The sequence below is a fragment of the Myotis myotis genome, unplaced genomic scaffold, assembly GCF_014108235.1.
Source record: "Myotis myotis isolate mMyoMyo1 unplaced genomic scaffold, mMyoMyo1.p scaffold_m19_p_7, whole genome shotgun sequence".
NCBI classification, from domain to species: Eukaryota; Metazoa; Chordata; class Mammalia; order Chiroptera; family Vespertilionidae; genus Myotis; species Myotis myotis.
The window spans coordinates 59,422,847-59,444,380 of NW_023416379.1; the positions used below are offsets into that span (position 1 = coordinate 59,422,847).

Sequence of the window (21,534 nt, forward strand, 5' to 3'; positions counted from 1 at the left end):
GTAACATGAACCAGACGAAAGGGATGCTACATTTGGAGAAATCTAGGACAAAGGATTCTATGGGTGGCTATGGAAATGAAAAAGAAACCCATTCATATAAGGATATAGCAATAATATAACAGGTATATTTTATATTCTCAAGATCTTTAAGTAAAAGTTCTACAGGAATACTGTTCATATATAAAGATATTAACTTACCATACTTGTCTCGCAAGCCAACGGTACATCTAAAGACTCCACCAAAGGCAACATCTTCACCAAATATTACTGAAAAACAATGGTTAAAGAACACGTTTTATTTAATAATCCCTAAGTAATAGTAACAATGATAAGTAATATAAACAGAAAACAAGACAATAAATTAAAAAAAAAAAACAGAAAACAGATCTGGACCATAGATCCAAGTCCAAGTTTCTCAATTGTGACATTATGGACATTTTGGACTGGATAATTCTTTTGCTGTAGCAGCCTGCTCTGTGCATTGTAGACATACAGAAGCATATCATATTTCTGATCTCTAACCAGTGGATGACAGTTACCCCCAAACACACAGCTGTAATAGCCAAAATCTCTCTAGGCAATGTAACATATAAGAGGAGGAAGGGGGGTCAAAATCTCTCCAGTTACGAAAGAACCACTGATCTAAAATCTCATCTTGTTTTACCATGAAGAAATTGAGGTCATATAAGTAGTAAAGTAACTTGCTAAGTCAGAAAGCAAGAGGCAGAACCATGACTCACACTCCAGACTCCTGAATCCCTGGCCAGTGGTTTTTTATACATGTTACTAGAGGCCCGGTGCACAACGTTCATGCATGGGAGGGGGGGCTCCTTCAGCCTGGCCTGCATCCTCTCACAAACCTTACCGGGAATGTCCGACTGCCGGTTTAGGCCCAATCCCGCTATGGATCGGGCCTAAACCGACAGTTGGACATCCCTCTCAAATCCAGGAACACTGGCTCCTAACTGCTCGCCTGACTGCCTGATTGCCCCTAACCGCTCACCTGCCTGCCTAATCACCCCTAACTGCCTCTGCATGATCGCCCCTAACCATTCTGATGGCCCCTAACCACTCACCTGCCTGCCTAATCGCCCCTAACTGCCTGCCTGTCTGCATGATCGCCTCTAACCACTCACCTGTCTGCCTGATGGCCCCTAACCGCTCACCTGCCTGCCTAATCGCCCCTAACTGCCTGCCTGTCTGCATGATCGCCTCTAACCACTCACCTGTCTGCCTGATGGCCCCTAACCACTCACCTGTCTGCCTGATGGCCCCTAACCACTCACCTGTCTGCCTGATGGCCCCTAACCACCTCTGCCTGTCTGCATGATCGCCCCTAACCACTCGTCTGCCTGCCTGATGGCCCCTAAACACTCACCTGCCTGCCTAATCGCCCCTAACTGCCTGCCTGTCTGCATGATCGCCTCTAACCACTCACCTGTATGCCTGATGGCCCCTAACCACTCACCTGCCTGCCTGCCTGATGGCCCCTAACCACCTCTGCCTGCCTGCCTGATCACCCTAACCACTCTCCTGCCTGCCTGATTGCCCCAAACTGCTCCCTGGAGGGGGGGGGGGGGGTCAGCCTGGGTGAGGGGCCGTGGTGTTCTGCACTTTCCAACCAGGAATGTTTTAATAGGCGGTCTCCAAAAACTTGAACTGAAAAACCTAGAAGTAGAGTGCTCAGATTTCAGGCATCACATGCTATTAGCAGGATTTCTATCCCAATTAAACTCCAATTCTGAGCTCTCAACAGTCTGGACAAACTGCCCTTCACTATCTCCAAAGTTTCTTATTCGTCACTATCACATTTTCCTACGCTTCAAACCAAGGTAACAAACGAAACCTTTAATTTTGATCTTCCTCCCGCAAGGGAACAGCAAACCTCAATTGAAATAATTTCCCACCACAAGTCACGCCCAAATACTGCAAGACTGAGGACTATAGGACTGACTATGTGCATGCGCAGTAACAGGCTCATGTTCTAGCGGTAGGCGCCCTGGTGTCCTCCACAATCCCACAATCCTCTGGTCGCATACTTCTGGTTTTTCTAGCTCCTCCTTAAGTGGTGTTTCCTTCACTCGCATTACAACATCCAGGGCCTCTGGTTGGAGAGGATTTTTCTGTTCTTTGACGTTGATCGCTGTTTACTATTTGGAATCAGTGAAGTTCTGGGAGCCCTGCCGCTGCCATGAACATGTGGGTCTCAAGTGCACTCATGAAAGAACCACCCATTCAGTCCACAGCTGGCGCTGTCCCGGTTCTCAATGAGAAAGGTACTGTGCTGAGCCATTTTCCAATTGGATCTTCCTCTTCCTTCCTCAGCACACTCCAAACCTACTCCAGGCCAACAACCCCAACCCTGCAGACCTTTAAGACCTTCCCCCCATTTCTTCGACTTTCCCCCATCAAACTCGCACCCTATCACATTGCCTAGGGGCGCCCCTAACCACTCCCTGGGGGGCAGGACCAGCCTGGGCGAGGGCAATGGTGTTCTGGTCTCTGGTCATTCTAGTCATTTCACTGTTTCAGTCGCTGGGCTTTTATTATATAGGATATTATACAATGAAAGTCACCAATCAAAAGAGCTGAAAGCAAAGCATTCTAACCGACAAAACAGTCAGTTATGTGACTGTGACTTAGACTGTATGAAACAGAAAGGAGGCAAGTACAGTGGGACATACTGAGCAAGAAAAAAAATAATATAGGTACAAACTGAGAGGAGCTTGAGTAAGTCAAAGAAAATAATGAGAATTCATGGAGCTAACTTCTAGTCATATTAATCCACCTAACCAGACTTGTGGACCTCAGGAAAATAACACCTTTCTCTACTCATCTAGATTAATTGCTCTCAGACAGCATTCAAAACAAAATAAGATCCATCAATGGAAAAATATCCTTGGGTGAATATTAACAAAACAAAAAAAGAAAAGATCCAACAATCTAACTCTTACTTCCTCCTAAAAAATAACGTGTTTTTCATGTGATCTTAAAACTAGGGATTCTCAAGTAGAAGTCCAAGGTATAAGGTACAGCCAATCAAATTTAGAAAACATACAGCAGGAGGACAATTTTTTTATATTAACAATTTAACTTGATAAGATTACTTTTAAAGTTATTCCTCACCCTAACTGGTTTGGCTCAGTGGATAGAGCATCGGCCTGCGGACTGAAGGGTCCCAGGTTCGATTCCAGTCAAGGGGATGTACCTTGGTTGCAGGCACATCCCTAGTAGGGGGTGTGCAGGAGGCAGCCGATTGATGTTTCTCTCTCATCGATGTTTCTAACTCTCTATCCCTCTCCCTTCCTCTCTATAAAAAAATCAATAAAATATATTTTAAAAAATAAATAAATAAAGTTATTCCTCAAAAAAAAATCTTGGCCCAGCCAGCATGGCTCAGTGATGAACCAGGAGGTAAAGGTTCGATTCCCGTTCAGGGGACATGCCTGGGTCAATCCCCAGTGGGGGTGGGGGGGTGCAGGAGGCAGCCAATTGGTGATTCTCTCTCATCATTGATGTTTCTGTCTCTCTTTCCCTCTCCTTTCCTCTTGAAATCAATAAAAATATATTTTTAAAAAATCTTGAATGAAAATGTAATGTAAACGAAAGCACAAAATCAAATCTTGATTTTATAAATAGACTAGAGACCCAGTGCACAAATCCGTGCATCAGTGGGGTCCCTCAGACTGGCCTGCGGGATTGGGCTGAAACTGGCTCTCCAGCACCCCCCAAGGGGTCCCAGATTGCAAGAGGGTGCAGGCCAGGCCGAAGAACCCCACCGGTGCATGATCAGGGACGGGGAGGGACGCAGGAGGTTGGCCAGCCAGGTAAGGGACCAGAGGAGGACTCCAGGGTATGTCCAGCCCATCTCACTCAGTCCCAATCTGCCGGACCCCAGCAACAAGCTAACCTACCAGTCGGAGCATCTGCCCCCTGGTGGTCAGTGCACATCAGAGCAAGCAGTTGAGCGGCCTTAGCATATCATTAGCATATTATGCTTTGACTGGTTGACCAGACACTTAGCATATTAGGCTTTTATTATATAGGAATGATGGCTGAACAAAGTGGTACTTTCCATTTTTTCTATATGCTAGAGAAACAGGAGTGCACAGTAGGTATTAACCCAGAAGGTGTTAGTATAGTATCGGAACCATACATACTATAAGCGAAAGTTAATGTGATGATGTTAGAGATAAATGAGAACTAATTCATAATGAGTAGATTAAAATGGGTTAACATCATGAATAGACTATTGGACCTTAACCATTTGGTCAGGTGTTTTATAAATTTCAGGTACATATAATGTTAACCATTGACCTCCAGACAAATATTTCCGGTAAATCTTCAATTCTGAAGCAACACAGCAACCACAAGCAAACACAAAGGAAGTTTACCTGCAGTAGGATCTTTGGCCAATGAGTTATCCAAAGCACTTGTTATTGCCTGGAAAAGGTTCATTTTCTGAGTTTGTCCTGTAAAAATAAAAATTTTAAATTACATTTCATACATAGTAAAATATATAAAAATAACTCATTTCTTAACAGTTGATTACAACTTGATTAAAATCAAGGTAGAAAGGAAGGTAGAGAACACATTACATTAATTTATTGGATTATTTAAAATGATGGTAGCTCTATAGAAGATAAAAAAGCAACACAGACTTCAAGAGGGCTGTTGAAGAGGCAAAATTTACACAAATTAAACAATTAAAAAACAAGTATAAAAAAAGGAAGAAGGCATATAATCAAGTGACCAAATGTGTGTACAAAATAAAAAAAAGGCTAAGCAAAGTCAGGAAAGTTTACCAGCCAGAGTGAGAGTGGCCTGGGAAGATGCCCTAAGGGGTGTTGGGAACATAAGCCATAGGAATGCACATGCCCACAGTGGCATGTGTTAATTATGCCAATGAAAGCAAATGGTCATGGGCATAAAAAAATAAGGAACACTAACAAAAAACTTTAGTACCCAGAACTGCTGGTGTTTGGAAAATATAGAATCCCAGGCCTAAACAAACCACACTTGGTTCTTCCTTTTATCTTACTGCTCCAGTCAGAATCTCTGCAAGCCAACCTCCATCTCCCTAAATGGGTTAAATGGATCAGTACATGTAAAGCACAAAGAACAATACCTGACACAGTGAGTGCTGAATAAATATTAGTTATTTATTATTAGATTCTGGACTTTGTCCATGTCCTTCATCTTGGCCTGGGCATTATTCTGAAGGGTACAAAGCTTTATTTGACAAAGTTCCAAATGTTGAAATTCAAAAACATTATGACTTCAGAGCTATGATTTAAGCCTTGATGCTGCCCAGTGACCATAGTCATCCTATAACTTTGGGTCCACTCCTCTCCAAAACCACTATTCAGAGCAGAGAATGGCTTCTGCCTAAATCTTCTCTGATCCACAGGCCCAGTCTTCATTTTAGTGCCCATCTATGCACTGGTGCTCACTTTAGCCCATAGCCATGCTGATATCAAATCCCTTCAACACCTGTTGCCTACCCTGACTACTGCCCCATCTAATCTCTGTGCTCCTCAGTAGCCTGGTGTGTTCCAAAATCCAGGTTCTAATTCCCACATTGGGACACAACGGCTACTGCTATTGCCTTCAGCCCTCTAGGCACTGATCACTCATTTTTTTTTCTAGAAAAATTTTTTTCCATGACAGGCTCTCATCTATGACATCTTGAATCTTCCATTATCTACTGACACACGGCCTACTGTTTCTCTATGTAATCTAACCCCATCAACACCACTACGTGCAGGTCTTGTTGATCCCCAATCAGATCTTCCCTACTGCCCTCCTGGCCAGAATAAAGGCCTGTTTCTACTCTTATTTTTGATAGAAATAACAGGAATTTATTAAAGAAAATATTGTTATATCAACTATGTCAAAGAAAAAACAATCACACCACCTGTCCATAATTTATTTTTCTTCAGGCTAAGACTATATCATTTAATAGATACTTTCCTTAAAGTATCTATTAGTGCAGGACACTAATAATAAAGTATTTATTAGTGTCCTGCACCAGATAATAATAGTTTAGGTTAAATTTTTTTCCCAACCACCATGGCATTCCCAATCTTTCTCCTATTTCATACATTTCCTAACGCAAGACTTTTATTTGTCGATTAGGATTTTCATAGGTAATACCTAGGAAGATGAAAAATGCCTAAACATCTACGCTGCTATTTATTTCAAGTCCGCTAACCATTAAAATTAATATTGAATGTTTCATTGCTGCTCAGCAAATTTACAGTGGGAAGAAAGCAAAGATTTTAATAGTAAAAATCATACCAAGGAAATTTAGAAAGTATTGCTTGATAGCCACAAAGAATTTACTCACCTTATATGAAAATAATTTATAAGATTATTTAAAGGTTATATTTCCATGTAAGCACATAAACTTTCACTCCTAAATACTTTTTTCAAATAAATTCAAAATTTTAGGGTTTTGGATTAACTGCTATTCTACCAGATGCTTTTAAAAGTTTTAAATGTCAATATTTTACTGATTTTTGAGAGAGAGAGAGAGATTTGTTGTTCCACTTATTTATGCATTCATTGGTTGATCCTTGTATGTGCCCTGACTGAGGATTGAATCCACAACCTTGGAGTATTGAGACATTCTAAACACAGAGCTGCCTGGTCAGGGCAGACAATTTAAAAAAATTCTTAAATAACTTATTTTTACAGTTGTAGAATATTATATTAGTTTCAGGTGTTCAATCCAGTGATTAAACATCTATATAACTGAAGAGTGATCACCCCAGAGTGGCACCATACATCGTTATTAAAATATTATTGACTATATGTGCTGAAACCGGTTTGGATCAGTGGATAGAGCATCGGCCTGCGGACAGAAAGGTCCCGGGTTCGATTCCGGTCAGGGGCATGTGCCTGGGTTTCGGGCACATCCCCAGTGGGAGATGTGCAGGAGGCAGCTGATCGATGTTTCTCTTTCATCGATGTTTCTAACTCTCTATCTCTCTCCCTTCCTCTCTGTAAAAAATCAATAAAATATATTTTTAAAAAAATATATTATTGACTATATGTTACATCCCCATGACTATTTTATAGCAACCAATTTGAACTTCTTAATCCCTTCATCTTTTCCACCCATCTGCTCCAATATCCCGCCCACCTGGCAACTATCAACATGTTATTAAATAACAATTTTTAATACAGCAACATCTACTTTCAATTCTTTTTAAAGTTGTAGTATGTTTTGTGGATGGGTTAGGAAGAAATGACAAGTTATTCACAGGTAAGATCATTTTAAATATCTAATGTCCTTATAACTACTTATTCTCCTACTGGTGGCCCAGTGCATGATTCGTGCGCATTGAAAGGAAAATAATCAGAAGAAATATTTTAATATTGCTATTTGCCTTTTCTCTGTAATGGACACTGGTAACCACCTGCGGGGTGATCGGCGGGGCAATCATCAGGCTCCCATCTGGCTCCCTCAGCGCCTGCGAGCCGGGCGGCGCCCCCCCCCACCCCCCCACCCCCCACCCCGCTGGTTGCTGTCTGTGGGGCGATCGGCGAGATGATCAGCCCCCACTCGCATGCTCCTTGGCCTGGCGCTGCCCGCTCACCTGCTCCACCATCCCGCCACAGTCCCACTCTCGTTGGGGCCCATTAGGGCCGGCAGCGCCTCCACAGCCACCTGCTGCCAGGGCCTCGTCACCAACGCCCGCCATGTTCGGTGCCACCCCCTGGTGGTCAGCGCACATCATAGCAAGTTGTTGAACTCCCAGTTGAACTCCCAGTCGAAGGGACAATTTGCATATTAGGCTTTTATTATATAGGATAGGTTATATCAAAGACCATTGATAAAATATGCCTGTGTTCCCCCATAATAAGATAAATACATCTGTAGCACATCTAACCAAAGTTTTGCCACTGGCAAGACATTTCAAAAGAAAAAAGGCCTGGTTGGTGTAGCTTAGTGAATGAGCATCATCCTATGAACCAGGAGGTCACAGTTAGATTCCCAGTCAAAGCACATGCCCAGGTTGTGGGCTCATTCCCTAGTATGGACCATGCAGGTGGCAACTGATCAATGATTCTCTCTCATCATTGATGTTTCTATCTCTGTCTCCCTCTTCCTTCCTCTCTGAAATAAATTTAAAAAAAAATTTTAAAAAAAAAGGTGGTCTATGAACACCACTAAAACTGTTATTCACAGCATCATGAATAATGATCATCACTGCTATAAAGATAAGTGGCATGTGGGCGGAATGGAAGGGACACAATAGAACATAAGCTCTAAGAGGTCAGGGATTCTTATCTGCCTTTGACCAGAGCTATATGCTGTGTTTACAATAATGTCTGACATGCAGTCGATGACTGAACAAATAAATACAAGCAGCTATTTCCATAAGACAAAATATACACAAAGCAAATTGTTAAACAACCACTTAAAGAGGTGGGAATAAAGTAGGGGAAAAAGTCTACCAAAGTCACAATTCAAAGAGACTGCAGGAAAGTTGGGGAGAAGGGATACTGCTATAACAGGATGATGGAGTATTCAATTATTTTGAAATAGAGGCCTGGTGCACGAAATTTGTGCACAGGGGGAGGTGTGTGTGTGTCCCTCAGCTCAGCCTGCACCCTCTCCAATTTGGGACCCCTCAAGGGATGTCCTACTGCCCTCTCACAATCCAGGACTACTGGCTCCCAACCGCTCTCCTGCCTGCCTGCCTGATTGCCCCTAACTGCTTCTGCCTGCCAACCTGGTCACCCCCTAACCCCTCCCCTGCCAGCCTGATCAACGCCTGACCTCTGCCCTGCCAGCCCGATTGCCCCTAACTGCCCTACCCTGCCAGCCTGGTCACCCCTAACTGCCCTCCACTGCAGGCCCGATCATCCCCAACTGCACTCCCCTGCCAGCCATCTTGTGGCAGCCATCTTGGACCATATGGGGGCGGTCATCTTGTGTGTTAGAGTGATGGTTAATTTGCATATTATCTTTTTATTAGATAGGATACCTTCAGTAGGCAGTAGTGTTGAAGGGAGAGAGAAGCCTTCCACAGAGCCAGACCACTTAAGACAAAAGAGGCAAATGGGTCCCAAGGAGCAGTCTTCAGAAATAAATAAGGTCAAGAGTAGGGCATGTAAACAGTAAGTATATTTGTTGTTAGAACCTGAACAAATAAAAATACACAGCTATGATATGGAAAATTAGGGTCTACTTTCAGAAAAATGAGGGTTCTGCCAACACTCTGAGCTGCTTAGTCCTTGCTGGAGATCTGTATATTTTAACACTGCCTCACCTTATTCCTTAGAAATCTCAGCATTTAGCACAGTGCCTACCACGTACATGACAATCAGCATATGATTGTGAAGCATGATGAATGACTAATTCAGTGGCTTACAATGGCACTAACCACACTGTGAAATGGGAAGATGCCTAAGAAACTACCTATTTTTCCCCAACAAAAACTCTTCCACCTCTCTGGATACCCTACTGTCCAGGAATCCCTTTCTATGTGCTAGGTATGTACTCTACCCCATTCTAAGCTCTATTGAGGAATGTTGCAATCTCAACCCCATATACTAGTAGTGAGTTTCAGAGAGAGTCCAATATCAGGGACAAAACATTTAATATTAAAATGTAAATAAAGGATCTGTAAACACAGATGTCTTTTTAAGGCACCAGTGTATATTGCATAACCAGTAAAAGGAAGAAAGTAAACAATACTGGGGGTGGCAAGAAGGAGAGTGAGGGGGTAACCAAATAGGGAGGCCCTAAGTTTCTTAAAGTTGAAGAGACTGTGACTAGAGTCCCTAAGTTGCCCCTCTCAGGACTCCTGGTAACTTCAGTCATGATATGACAAGCGATGACACTTCCCTTTGTTTTGCTGGCTCCTCTACTCAACTTCTAAATGGTTTCTAAACCCATCTACATGCTGGTGACTCCCAAACGGATATCTACAATCCAGATCTCTCCTCTGAGCTACTGATTTTATATCTGTGAACGAATAAAAGAGGTTCTCTGGAAAGGTGATCTGATCATAAATTCGTAACTGGGAAGGTGATGGTGGGTAGTCACAGCCCAGGCATACAACTTCTTTACTAAAAGGCTTATTTTGGCTTTAAGCAAGTCCTGTCTGTTGCTTTTGTGCACCTGGGTTCATATGTCTTTGAAATGCCCTCTAGACCCCTCCTTCTAATACCACCCTTTCAAACCCCTCCTTCCAAAGCAGCAATTTTCAACTGATGTGTCTCAAGACCTTTTAAAACATGCAATACCTGACTAATCAAAACATGCACTGACCTTTTTCCCTTAGATTGTCAAATTAAAAAAATGACAATAGCCAACACAATGATAGCCAGCCAATGTGAATGAATCAAAATTATACCTATTTTGTCAGATTTGACAAAAAATATAACACATTTTTCAGTGTACCACAGAATTTTAGAAATTAGTTTATGTGTGCCATGAGATGAAAAAGGTTGAAAATCGCTGTTCTAAAGCATGCAAGAGAGCACATAATCTTAACTCTCCTGTAATTCCCATCATGTTGCTTTCTCCCACCTTTATGTAATATTCCTTAGTTCCCTCTTTAATCTCAAATGCAGAAAAGGAACTGCAAACTATTATTCTCCAAAGCATTCATCTGTCTGCTGATATGTTGCTTCCAGATGTATCCTTTGTGAATCAAATACATTTTTATAAAAATTATCTACAGGTTTGGATGTGCTTACATCAACATATCCAACAGTTAGCAGTTCTCCACTTGGATATCTTGGGCTTTTGGTGGGGTTTTTTGGTGTGTGTTTTTTTTTGTTGTTGTTGTTGTTGTTAAACCTCACCCCAGGATATTTTCCATTGATTTTAGATAGAGTAGTAGGGAGGAAGGGAGGGAGGGAGAAAGAGAGGGAGGGAGGAAGGGGAGAGAGAAAGAAACATCAATATTGGGGGGGAAAAGAGACATATGTAATACTTTCAACAATAAAGAATTTAAATTTAAAAAACAAACAAACAAAAAAAAGAAACATCAATGTGAGAGAGACACATCTATCAGTTGCCCAAATGCCCCCAACCAAGGCCAGGGATCAAACCTGAGACCCTTCTGTGTGCAGGCCAATGCTCTAACCATTTAACAACACCAGCCAAAGCATCTAGGGCTTTTTTAACTCAATAAGCACAAAATTTATCTAGGCCCAAGATGCTACTTTCACATTTTAGCAAAAAGCACTACCCTCCCCAGGTGCCCAAACCAGAAACCAAGGAGGCATCCTTGAATGTCTTCCTTTGATACATTACTGGCATCCAACCCATCAAATCCTACTTCCAGATACATTACTTCCAAAACATAGCTTGAAATGTGGCACTACAGTGTTATATTTCCAGAACTTATCATCTCTTTACTGTTCCAGAAAACCACCTCCTAACTGCCTTCTTTAGCTCTGGCTACTATAACAAAATACCCTAGATTGGGTGGCTTAAACAACAGAAATATATTTCTCGCCGTTATGGAGGTTGGGGAGGTTGGGAAGTCCAAACCAAGGTGAGTTCCTGGTGAGGGTCTTCACATGGTGGAGAAAGAGATACTCTCTCTTCTTTTAAGGGCTCTAATCCCATTCATGAAGACTCCACCCTCATGACCAAATTACATCCCAGTGGCCCCATCTCCAAATACCATTACATCAGGGATTACGGTTACAACATATGAACAGGGAGGGGGTCCATAGTACTGCTTCCTCACTTGTACCTTTTCATCACTCCAAATCATTCATGACAAAGCTGCTATAACCAGAGTCCTAAAAAGCAACGCAGGTCATATTACTCTGCTCAAAATCCTTCAAAGCCTTTGACTGTACCTGAAAAGAAGTCCATTTCTCACCACTTCCACAAGGCCATGCTTGATCTCATGGCTGCCCACCTCAATAGTTCCATTTTGCACCACTGTTCCCCGGGCTCTCCCCTCAAGTCTTTTCTCAGTACTGAACCAAGTTCCCTGCCACCTCAGGACCTTCATCCTTGAATACTCCTTTCTGGATCCCTTAGACCTTGGTTAAGTGTTACCTCCTCTTAGGGCCTGCGAGGTCTCTATTATTATCTGTCCTAGCACCTGAACATTTCACTTACTGTAACTAGGATTGGTTTAAGTAGGTATCTGCTTGCTACTTTTTGTCCATCTCCTCCACTAGACAGGTTCATCTCCATATCCCTAAGCACCTAGCACAGTTTTGTGTCCAGGAGAAAATTTAAATGTATAGAATGAGTAAAACAAACCTACACATGCACACAATGCCTGAAACCAGGGGCAGCAAAAGGCCTGGATGTGCTGTTCCTGGGGAGCAACCTAGGATGATGGAGGGAGCAAACACACTGATGGAGCCTGTGATGCCATTTACACCCTGTGTGACTTTGGGAAAGATACTTAACCACTGACATTCAGCTTCCTCCTCTATAAAACAGAGATAATATCTAATGTATAGAGCTATTGTGAGAATTCAGTGAGGTGATTACTATCAAATGTCCAATATTCATGAAGCATCTATTCTGTGCTGATTACCTTGAATTTTTCCCTAGATAGGGAGACTGACTAGTACAACAGGTGCCAGGCACTGGTAATTACATGGATTATCGCACTGAGTCCCCACAGCAACAACTGAGCAGTACAGATCAGGAAAACAAAGCTTATGAAGACTAATAAACTTGGGCAATGTCTCAACGCTAAGTTGGAAAGTGGGACTCAGATTTTGGCATGTCCAGCTCAAGAACCCCAGCTCTAAGCTTCTTTGCAATATTGCCTCTAGAGTGCTGCAATATTCCACAATGATAGCAAAAATGGGGTGGAAAACTATGAATCAAGTTCCCCGATGACACGTAAATAGGGAAGAAACTTGAAGGTGGGTAAATTACAATGAAAGAGAAGGCTGGTAGTCTCTGCTCAAATGAGATGTAAAAGAAGTGGCATATTTGGGGAAAGCCAGGATTGGGAAAGCCAGGATTGAGGTAGAGTTAAGAGGGAACCAAGTGGTAGGTGAAGAAACTTAAGGATGTGCAAAAAAATGCAAGACAACAAAGCAAAGTGCCTATGAGCATGGCCTCTTAGAGCCACACTGAGCCAAACTACTTAAAAATGGAGCCTGGCTCCACCTCTTACAAGGGGTATGACTGGAAAAGTTTAAAAATAAAAAAAGTAGAAGTTTAACCTCTTTGTGTCTTGGTTACTTCATTCACAAAATGTGGATCATAATAGGATCTCTATCATAGCACTGTTATATGAGGATTATATACATTGATACATGCAAGACACCCAGAATAGTGTCTGGGACATGGCGAGCACTGATAAAATACCTGCTACCATCACTATTATCATTCTGTGGGGTACCATGGAAAGGTTTGTATGACAAATAATAAAGTGAGTCAGAACACAGAAGCAGAGTAGGGAAAGAGGAAGGACACACATTTGGAGTTAAGTCTGAAGAAAATGAGGAAAGGTGCCATGGAGAGAATTATCTAGTCTCAAGGGTTCCCAACTCTGACATAGTAGTTTTGGCGTCACTCTATGAAAACTAGATTGCCTCACAGCAATATACTCTACCAACACTTCCAATGCTATAGATGGAATGCTTGTGGTCCCCATTCACCTACCCCAATTTCATGTTGAAACCTAATCCCTAATATGATGGTGATAGGAAGTGGGACATTTGGGAGTTGAAAGGTCATGAGAGTAGAACCCTCATGAATGGGATTTAGTGCCCTTATAAAAGTGACTTCAGAGAGAGAGCTCTCTCTCTCTCTCACACACACATTCACACTCACACACACTAAAACACACACACATCTAGCTTCCCTGGCTGCTCCCCAATAAATACCAGTAGTGTCTCCCCTCCTGAGACAACCAAAAATACCTGCACAAATTTCCAAATTGCTCCCTAAAAGGTTTTGCTGCCATCATTAAGAACCACTACTCAGCTATTCTAGAAAACAGAATGTGTGGGTTTTCTTTTATTTTTAAATCTTTATTGTTAAAAGTATTACAGATGTCCCCTTTTCCACTCTGTGAGGACACAGTGAGAAGACTACAGTCTATGATCCTCCAGGAAGGGATCTCTCACAAACAATTCTGACACCAACTTCAATGTGTGTGTGTGTGTGTGTGTGTGTGTGTGTGTGTGTGTGTGTGTGTGTTTAACATACCACCAAGCAATTCTGTGACACCAGCTAGGTGTCCTATAATTCAGCCCAATTCTAATACAATCTACCTGGAGGTAGCACTGAGACATGCTAGTAAGACAGGACAAGCAAAACAGGGAAACTGAGACAGTTAGTTAACACACTGCACACCAGTAGTTTTATTGCCAGCTTTACCCAGTGGCCAGATAAGTTTCTATTGAACGAGTACAAAAAATGTTTTACGAAGTATCATACTTTAAAAAGATATTAGCTTGTAAGAACATGTAATAAGTAACTTCAAAATGCAACAGGTATTTAATTTTAAGGTGTGCCTTTAACATTTATGTAAAACACTATGTAATATGAAAACATGAGAATGCTCGTGATCTGCATGCAATGTGTTAACCAGCCAAGCAGTTTATAGCCATCTAATAAATTGCAAAATCCTATCCTATATAATAAAAGGCTAACATGCAAATCGACAGAATGGCGGACGACCGGTCGCTATGACGTGCACTGGCCACCAGGGGGCAGATACTCAATGCAGGAGCTGCCCCCTGGTGGTCAGTGCACTCCCACAGGGGGAGCGCCTCTCAGCCAGAAACCCTGAGCTGGGCTCCCAGCTGGCGAGCGCAGAGGCAGTGGCAGGAGCCTCTCCTGCCTCCTCAGCAGCGCTAAGGATGTCTGACTGACGGGTTAGTGGGACATCTCCTGAAGGCTCCCAGACTGCGAGAGGGTGAAGGCTGGGCTGAGGGACCCCCTCCTCCAGTGCAAGAATTTTGTGCATCGGGCCTCTAGTATTCTATAACCAAGAACACTTAAAAGTAAATGGTTTACATTTCTTACCACCCAGAGAGTAAATAGCTTATAGCAGAAATCAAATTAATGCCATTTACCAACCACACCCAAGAACAGATGAAGGGAATAAATCTCAGGTTGGCACATCAGCATAAAACTGATGAGTATTCTAGTGAGATCCTTCCCTTAAGACCTTCCATAACCTCCCAGCTGTAGAGAGCGCCTGGGAAGGCACATTGAGCATTTCTTTAATTATTGTCAGCTGTCCAGTGGCATTGGCAGAGCCACGTCCTGGAAACACACCATGCCAGAGGCAGGTACGTTGTCAGCCTGACCCTTAGCTCAGGTGCCAGGGGGTGGGTTTCATTATCTAAGTTCAGCCAGGCACAACAGTCGCAATTATCTGGGCTTAGCCAAGAGTGACTTTTACAAAGAAGCCACAAGAATGAAATATTACAGCTTGATCTTTAACCATGATTTCACATAATTTCCTTTGTTTTAAACTCTAGTAAAACTTCCTGGAATTATACTGTATAAAATAAATGCGCTACACCAGCTCTGGGTCACTGTCTCTCCATCAGAGGACGGCTGTCCCACGCGGTCCCTGCTTTCCCTACTGATTCTGCATCTGTCTTTCATTTTCTCAATCCCCCGTCGCCCCTACTCAGGATTCGTGTCTGCTCTCTAGCCGTGCTGGTCATGGTCCAAGAGAGAAATAATAATACCCAGCCTTTAAAAACCCTCAAAACAAAAGTCCCAACATGCTCTCTTCCTCCAAGGAGCACGCTGGCCTCTTTCCCTTCCCTCTCTTCTTCCCCCACAGGCGTGCATCTCCTAAACTCTAAGGGACTTGCAACCAGGAAGCAATGGCAGTGGCAGCTCGTCCCAGGCTAACCCCCTGAACTGATCCCTAAGGCCCCCTTTTCTCTGACTTCTTAGTGAGCCTAAGCAGCCCAGCCTCGGCTCATTTCCCCACCTAGTCATTCTCATGTTGCTTCTTCTATCCTGAGCCCTCCCTTGTTTCACTGTCCCCAGTTTTAATAAACATTCTCTAAAGATCATCTGGACACAACCGGCCTATGTGGCTCAATGATTGTCAATCCATCAACGAGGAGGTCATGGTTCGATTCCCGGTCAGGGTACATGCCTGAGTTTGGGGTTCCATACCCTTAGGGGGCATGCAGGAGGCAGCCGGTAGATTGATTCTCTCCCATCATTGATGTTTTTCTCTCTCTCTCCTTCTCCCTTCCTCTCTCTGAAATCAATAAAACCATATTTTTTTTAAAATCACCTGGACTCATGTTGTAAAATCTTTCCTGCATGAAATCAAGAACCAACAGACTGCAAAATGGCAGCAGAGTAGGAGGATGCTGCAAGGACATGCTCCCAGGAACACGATGGAATTACAATTGAAATATGGAAAGGCTTCCTGAATAATCAATGGAAAACTCACAGGAGAGAACCCTAATACCCAAGGACCGAAGGTGGAGACTGGTAGGAGGGGCTGGCTGAACACCCACAGACAGCAATTGAAGTCCCAGAGAGATATCTCAGCTGTGGGGGGTTGCCACTGAGAACTCTGAGATCTAATCCCCAAGCTGGGCTCCCCAGCAGAGAGCACCAAACTGAGGAGGGAACCCACATAACATCTAGCTGTGAAAAGCAGTCGGGTGCTGTCTGTCAGGGAGTGGCAGCTGAAAGTTCAAGCACCCTCTTAAAGGGCCAACACACAAAAATTCCCTGTGGAGCCACCCACCTTGTGCTCTGGCAGAGGGACGGTGAAGTGGATTAGAGCTGTGAGAGCAGAACCCAGGACTGGGGACTTGGGGGATAGAGCTCAGAAGGTAGACACCCAAGTTTCCTGGGCTGAGTCATCCCCTCACACAGTGGAGAACATCTTTCCCACATAGACATCTGCCTTGCCTGGGGGGAAGACAGTGGACACAGCCTATTGGAAAAAGCCTTGCCCTGAGGCCACTTAAGAGATTAAAATTAACAATTAGCCTCCAGGCAGAAGCAATTGCCCCACCCTGTTGAAAAACCTCTCGCCACACCTGAGGACAATTGCCTGGGGTCTGTAGACAGAGGTGGTCTCTGGAGGCTTTGAGTATTTGCCTGATCCAATTAGTCAGAAACAGCCTTTAACACTGTCCTGCACTAGATTGAGAGGTATAGAGGATCTACCTAAAACATAGTCACAAACCCAAACAGACCACCAAAATGAGGAAACAAAGAAACAACCTCCAAATGAATGAACTAAAGAATTCTCCAGAAGGAGAGATAAATGAAGCAGAGATAAAAAATTTATCTGAAACAGAGTTCAGAGTAATGATGTTAAAAACGCTCAACAGTATGTAAAAAGACATAGTAATTAAGAAAAAAGAACAGTCTGAGATAAAGAATGACATAACACAAATAAAGAACACATTGGAAAGAATATACAGCAGATTAGGGGGAGCTGAGGATCAAATCAGTGAATTAGAAGACAGAGTTGAAAATATCACTCAATTAGAGAACCAAAAAGAAAAAACAATTAAAAAACAGGAGGACAACTTAAGGGAGCTGTGGGACAATGTGAAATGTAACAATATTAGAATAGTAGGTGTGCCAGAAGAGGCAAAAAGGGAGAAAGGAATAAAGAAGGTGTTTGAAGAAATAATGGTAGAAAACTTCCCTAACCTGGTAAAGGAAAAAGTCACACAAGTTCAGGAGGCACAGAGAAACCCAAACAAACGAACCCAAACAGACTCACGCCCAGACACATAATTAAAATGCCAAAAATTAAAGGCAAAGAGAGAATCTTAAAGGCAGCAAGAGAAAGGAAAACTGTTGCCTGCAAAGGAGTTCCCATAAGGCTGACACCTGACTTCTCATCAGAAACTCTACAGGCCAGAAGGGAATGGCATGAAGTACTCAAGGTAATGGAAAGTAAGGATCTGAGACCAAGATTACTATATCCAACAAGACTATCATTCAAAATAGACAGTCAAATAAAGAGTTTCCCAGACAAAAAAAGACTAAAGGAGTTCATCACCACCAAGCCAGCATTACAAGAAATGCTAAAGGGATTGCTGTAAGGGAATGCTGAGAAGAAACAGAGAAACCTAGCCATAAAGAATTAAAATGGCTATAAATAAGTACCTCTCAATAATGACCCTAAATGTAAATGGATTAAATGCTCCAATCAAAAGGTGTAGGGTAGCTGAATGGATGCAAAAACATGACCCAACTATATGCTGTCTACAAGAGACCCACCTCAAAACAAAAGACACACAGGATGAAAGTAAAGGGATGGGAAAAAATTTTTCCATGCAAATGAAAAGAAAAAAAAAACTGGAGTAGCAATACTCATATCAGACAAAATAGACTTTAAAAGCATCATGCTAATCGAAATAAGCAAGTTGGAGAAAGATAAATATCAAATGATCTCACTCATTTGTGGAATATAATGAATAACATAAACTGATGAACAAAAATAGAGCCAGAGGGGGAAAAAATATTCTAGAATATAATAGAAGTAATCCTGTTATTTGCAGATTTTTAATATTTCCTACAACTTTTATGCTATCATACTATGTTAGTACAGTTTTGGTAATATTATTATACTTAAAATCTTTTATTCTTGAAATATTAATGTTTATTACATGTAATATTATTATATGTAAGATCATTTTTCTTAAATAATTGGTGTCTATTGCATCTAATATCATATTTAAAACTGTTTTTGTTGAGATATTAATGTTTATTGCATGTAACATTATTATATTTAAGATCGTTTTTCTTGAAACTGAAAAAAAAAAATAATAAACAGACTACCAGCTGACCCTAGGCAGACACACTCAGGGCCAGGTCCCCTTTCCACTAATAGCATCAGATTCCACAGCCTAAGGGCTCAATCCTATAAGACTATCCCCACTGGCCAATTCAGATGCCAATGGCAAATCCAGGTTGTTTCCTATGCTTCTTCTGACTGACCCGATAAAGATTGGAGGTTCAAACAAACCCCTTCTTTGGTTCAATTAATTTGTTAAAGCAGCTCACAGGACTCAGATAAACAGTTTACTTACTAGATTGCCGGTTTATTATAAAAGAATATAACTCAGGAACAGCTAGATGAAAGAGATGCATAGGGCAATGTATATAGGAAGAGGCAAGGAGCTTCCAGTCTCCCTGAGCACACCCTCTCCCCAAATCTCCACCTATTCGCCAACCTAGAAGCTCTCTGAACCCTGTCCTTTTGGGTTCCTATGGAGGCTTCATTACATAGGCAGAATTGATTAAATCATGGGCCTCTGACAATTCTATCTCTAGTCCCTCTCCCTCCCCAGAGGTCAGGTGGGGGGGAGTGAAAATTCCAACTCTCTAATCACATGGTTGGTTCCTCTAGTGACCAGCTCCCATTCTTAACAGACTTAGGGGCTTTGCAAAAGTCAACATTAACATAACAAGACACCTTTATTGCTCCCATCACAAGAAATTTCAAAGGTTTTAGGAGCTCAGTGCCAGGAATGGAACAAAGACTGAATATGTAGCCTCTATTATAAGTCACAATATCACAGGACACCTGTGATTTCAGCATGATACCCAACACTCGCCCTCATACATACAAATGGGAGTATAAAATGGAAATCTGAGCTATGCATTAAAATCCATTAAAGTGTTCATTTCTTCAAGTCAGAAATATCCTCCCTGGGACTTTATCCTAAAGAAATAATGTCACATAAATGACACATGAAATGTTTCTATCTGCATTATTTATAACACTGCAAAAGTGTAATATCTAAAGCATAATGGTAATTATTTCAAGTTTCCATTTATTGCTGAGTGTAGTTGGAGACTGTCTCAAGTATACCATACACATCATCTTTACTTAGTCCTCATAACAAAATCCTCTGAAGTAGGCATTATTATTAACTCGTTACTTATATAGAAACTGAGGCTTATGGAGGGTAAGTGATGAGTCCAAAGTTACAGGTATCAGGACCTAAACCGAACCTAGGACAATCTGATTCTAGGACCAAGATTTTAACCATTCAATCAGTGTTTCTACTCCAGAGGACGTCTTCTAAAGAAGGTCACAAAAACTATATAACAACATGGGAGATGCTTCTGATTAAATGATGCAGATTATATTTGTATTGAAACTACAATTATGGAGAGATATAATCCCACTAATGTATCTGTGTAACCTTGGGCAAACTATCTCAAGCCCTCAAATAACCTAACTGAAAATGGGAATTTCAACATGACCAGCCTCTCTAAGGTTGTCCTAAGCATCAAAGGAGTGCCTGCCTCTGGTAAGCCCTCAATAAAAGTTCATTCTTACTTATTCACAAGTAAACACACACACTTCAGCTCTAGCCCCGGAGAAGTTTTTAGACAAGGAAAAAGGAACCGTTTTGTTCCCGATGTTCTGATGACAGACACTGGACGTTTGAAGATTACACAGAACTTGCAGAAGAAATCGTAAAAGTCCTGCCATACTGTGAGGTGTGCTTTATGTCCTTCCCACCTCGGGCAGCACTGGAGGCCGTCCTCCTCCCCTCACCTGCAGCCTAGCCCAGCACAGGCTCGGTACTAGGCTTAGATAGGAGCCTGGGTCTCTCCCGTCTCTAGAAAGAACCTATTCTGTGACCTTGGGAAAATCAAATCAATTACTTCTTCTGTTTTCTCTAATCTGCCAAAGGAAAAAATAAAAATAAATAAAGAACCTCCCTTGTAAACACCGCAGCCTGTTGTGAGTGGCCCGGGCCCGGGCAAGCTGAACAATATCTAAGCCCAGGGAAGGGAAAGCCGGGATGGGGAGCGGAGAAAGGGGGTGAACCCTCGGCGACACCCTTCACCCTCAGGCCCTTCCAGACTCCCACCCGTGTCGAGGATGCAGAAGGGCTGCCTCCCAAGAGTGAAGCTGTCACCAAAACAGAGCCGGGAGGAGACCACCGTCGGCCCCAAAGGCGGGACGAGGCTCCAGGGAGCAGGGCTCGGGTTACACGCGTGGGTGGCAGCGGAGCGCCCAGGGCAGCCCCCAGCTCACCGTACTCCTGGGGCTCCGGGTCGGGCTGGAAGGTGAAGTGAGCCACCTGCCGCCTCGTGGCCGCGTCCCCGCCGGCCGAGGCGGGCTGCAGGAAGCCCCGCAGCCCCGCACCACACAGCCGACGCCAGTGTCCCTCGGCCCTGGCCGCACGCAGCCTCCACAGGTGGCCCGCACTCGCCGCTACGGCAGCCATCCCCGCACGCCGCCGGGTTTGCGAGCTGCGCCGCCGCACCCCGGCCGCAGGAGGGCGGAGCCCCGGGGCAGCTTCCACATTGGTGCGGCCGAAGGGGCGGTTCCGTGGAACAAGCCAATCGGAGCTCGGAGCTCGGAGGTGGGAAAGGCAAGGAGCAAAGCCAAGCGGCGTCCGCCCGCGGTGCGCACGCGGAAGAGGGTCTGGGCGTGTGCTAGTGGCTTGATGCGCGCCAATGAACTTGTCCCTGAAGGTGGAGGCAAACTCCACCCAAAGTCAGCTCAGCGGGCCGGACCCGGACGCGCTTCTGCTGTGTGCCAGCCTATCCCTGGATTTGTTCTTTTCCAATGTCATTTACTTTGTCAG

General features: G+C 43.2%; 1 protein-coding gene across 3 annotated transcripts in view; it reads right to left on the reverse strand.

The window, feature by feature from the left end:
• Positions 1-21,230, reverse strand: part of BCKDHB (branched chain keto acid dehydrogenase E1 subunit beta) — a 221,517-nt gene extending 200,287 nt beyond the window's left edge. For 2 of the 3 annotated variants that reach the window (XM_036316658.1, XM_036316660.1), the window contains exons 1-3: positions 20,979-21,229; positions 4,395-4,472; positions 199-267 (exon numbers count right to left, since the gene is read on the reverse strand). In XM_036316658.1, the coding sequence (XP_036172551.1) occupies positions 199-267; positions 4,395-4,472; positions 20,979-21,171 (340 nt within the window). In that variant the 5' untranslated portion in view covers positions 21,172-21,229. Of the gene's footprint in view, positions 1-198; positions 268-4,394; positions 4,473-20,978 lie in introns of all 3 variants that reach the window. The other variant, XM_036316659.1, reaches the window with a different exon arrangement.
• Positions 21,231-21,534: the final 304 nt, after the last annotated feature.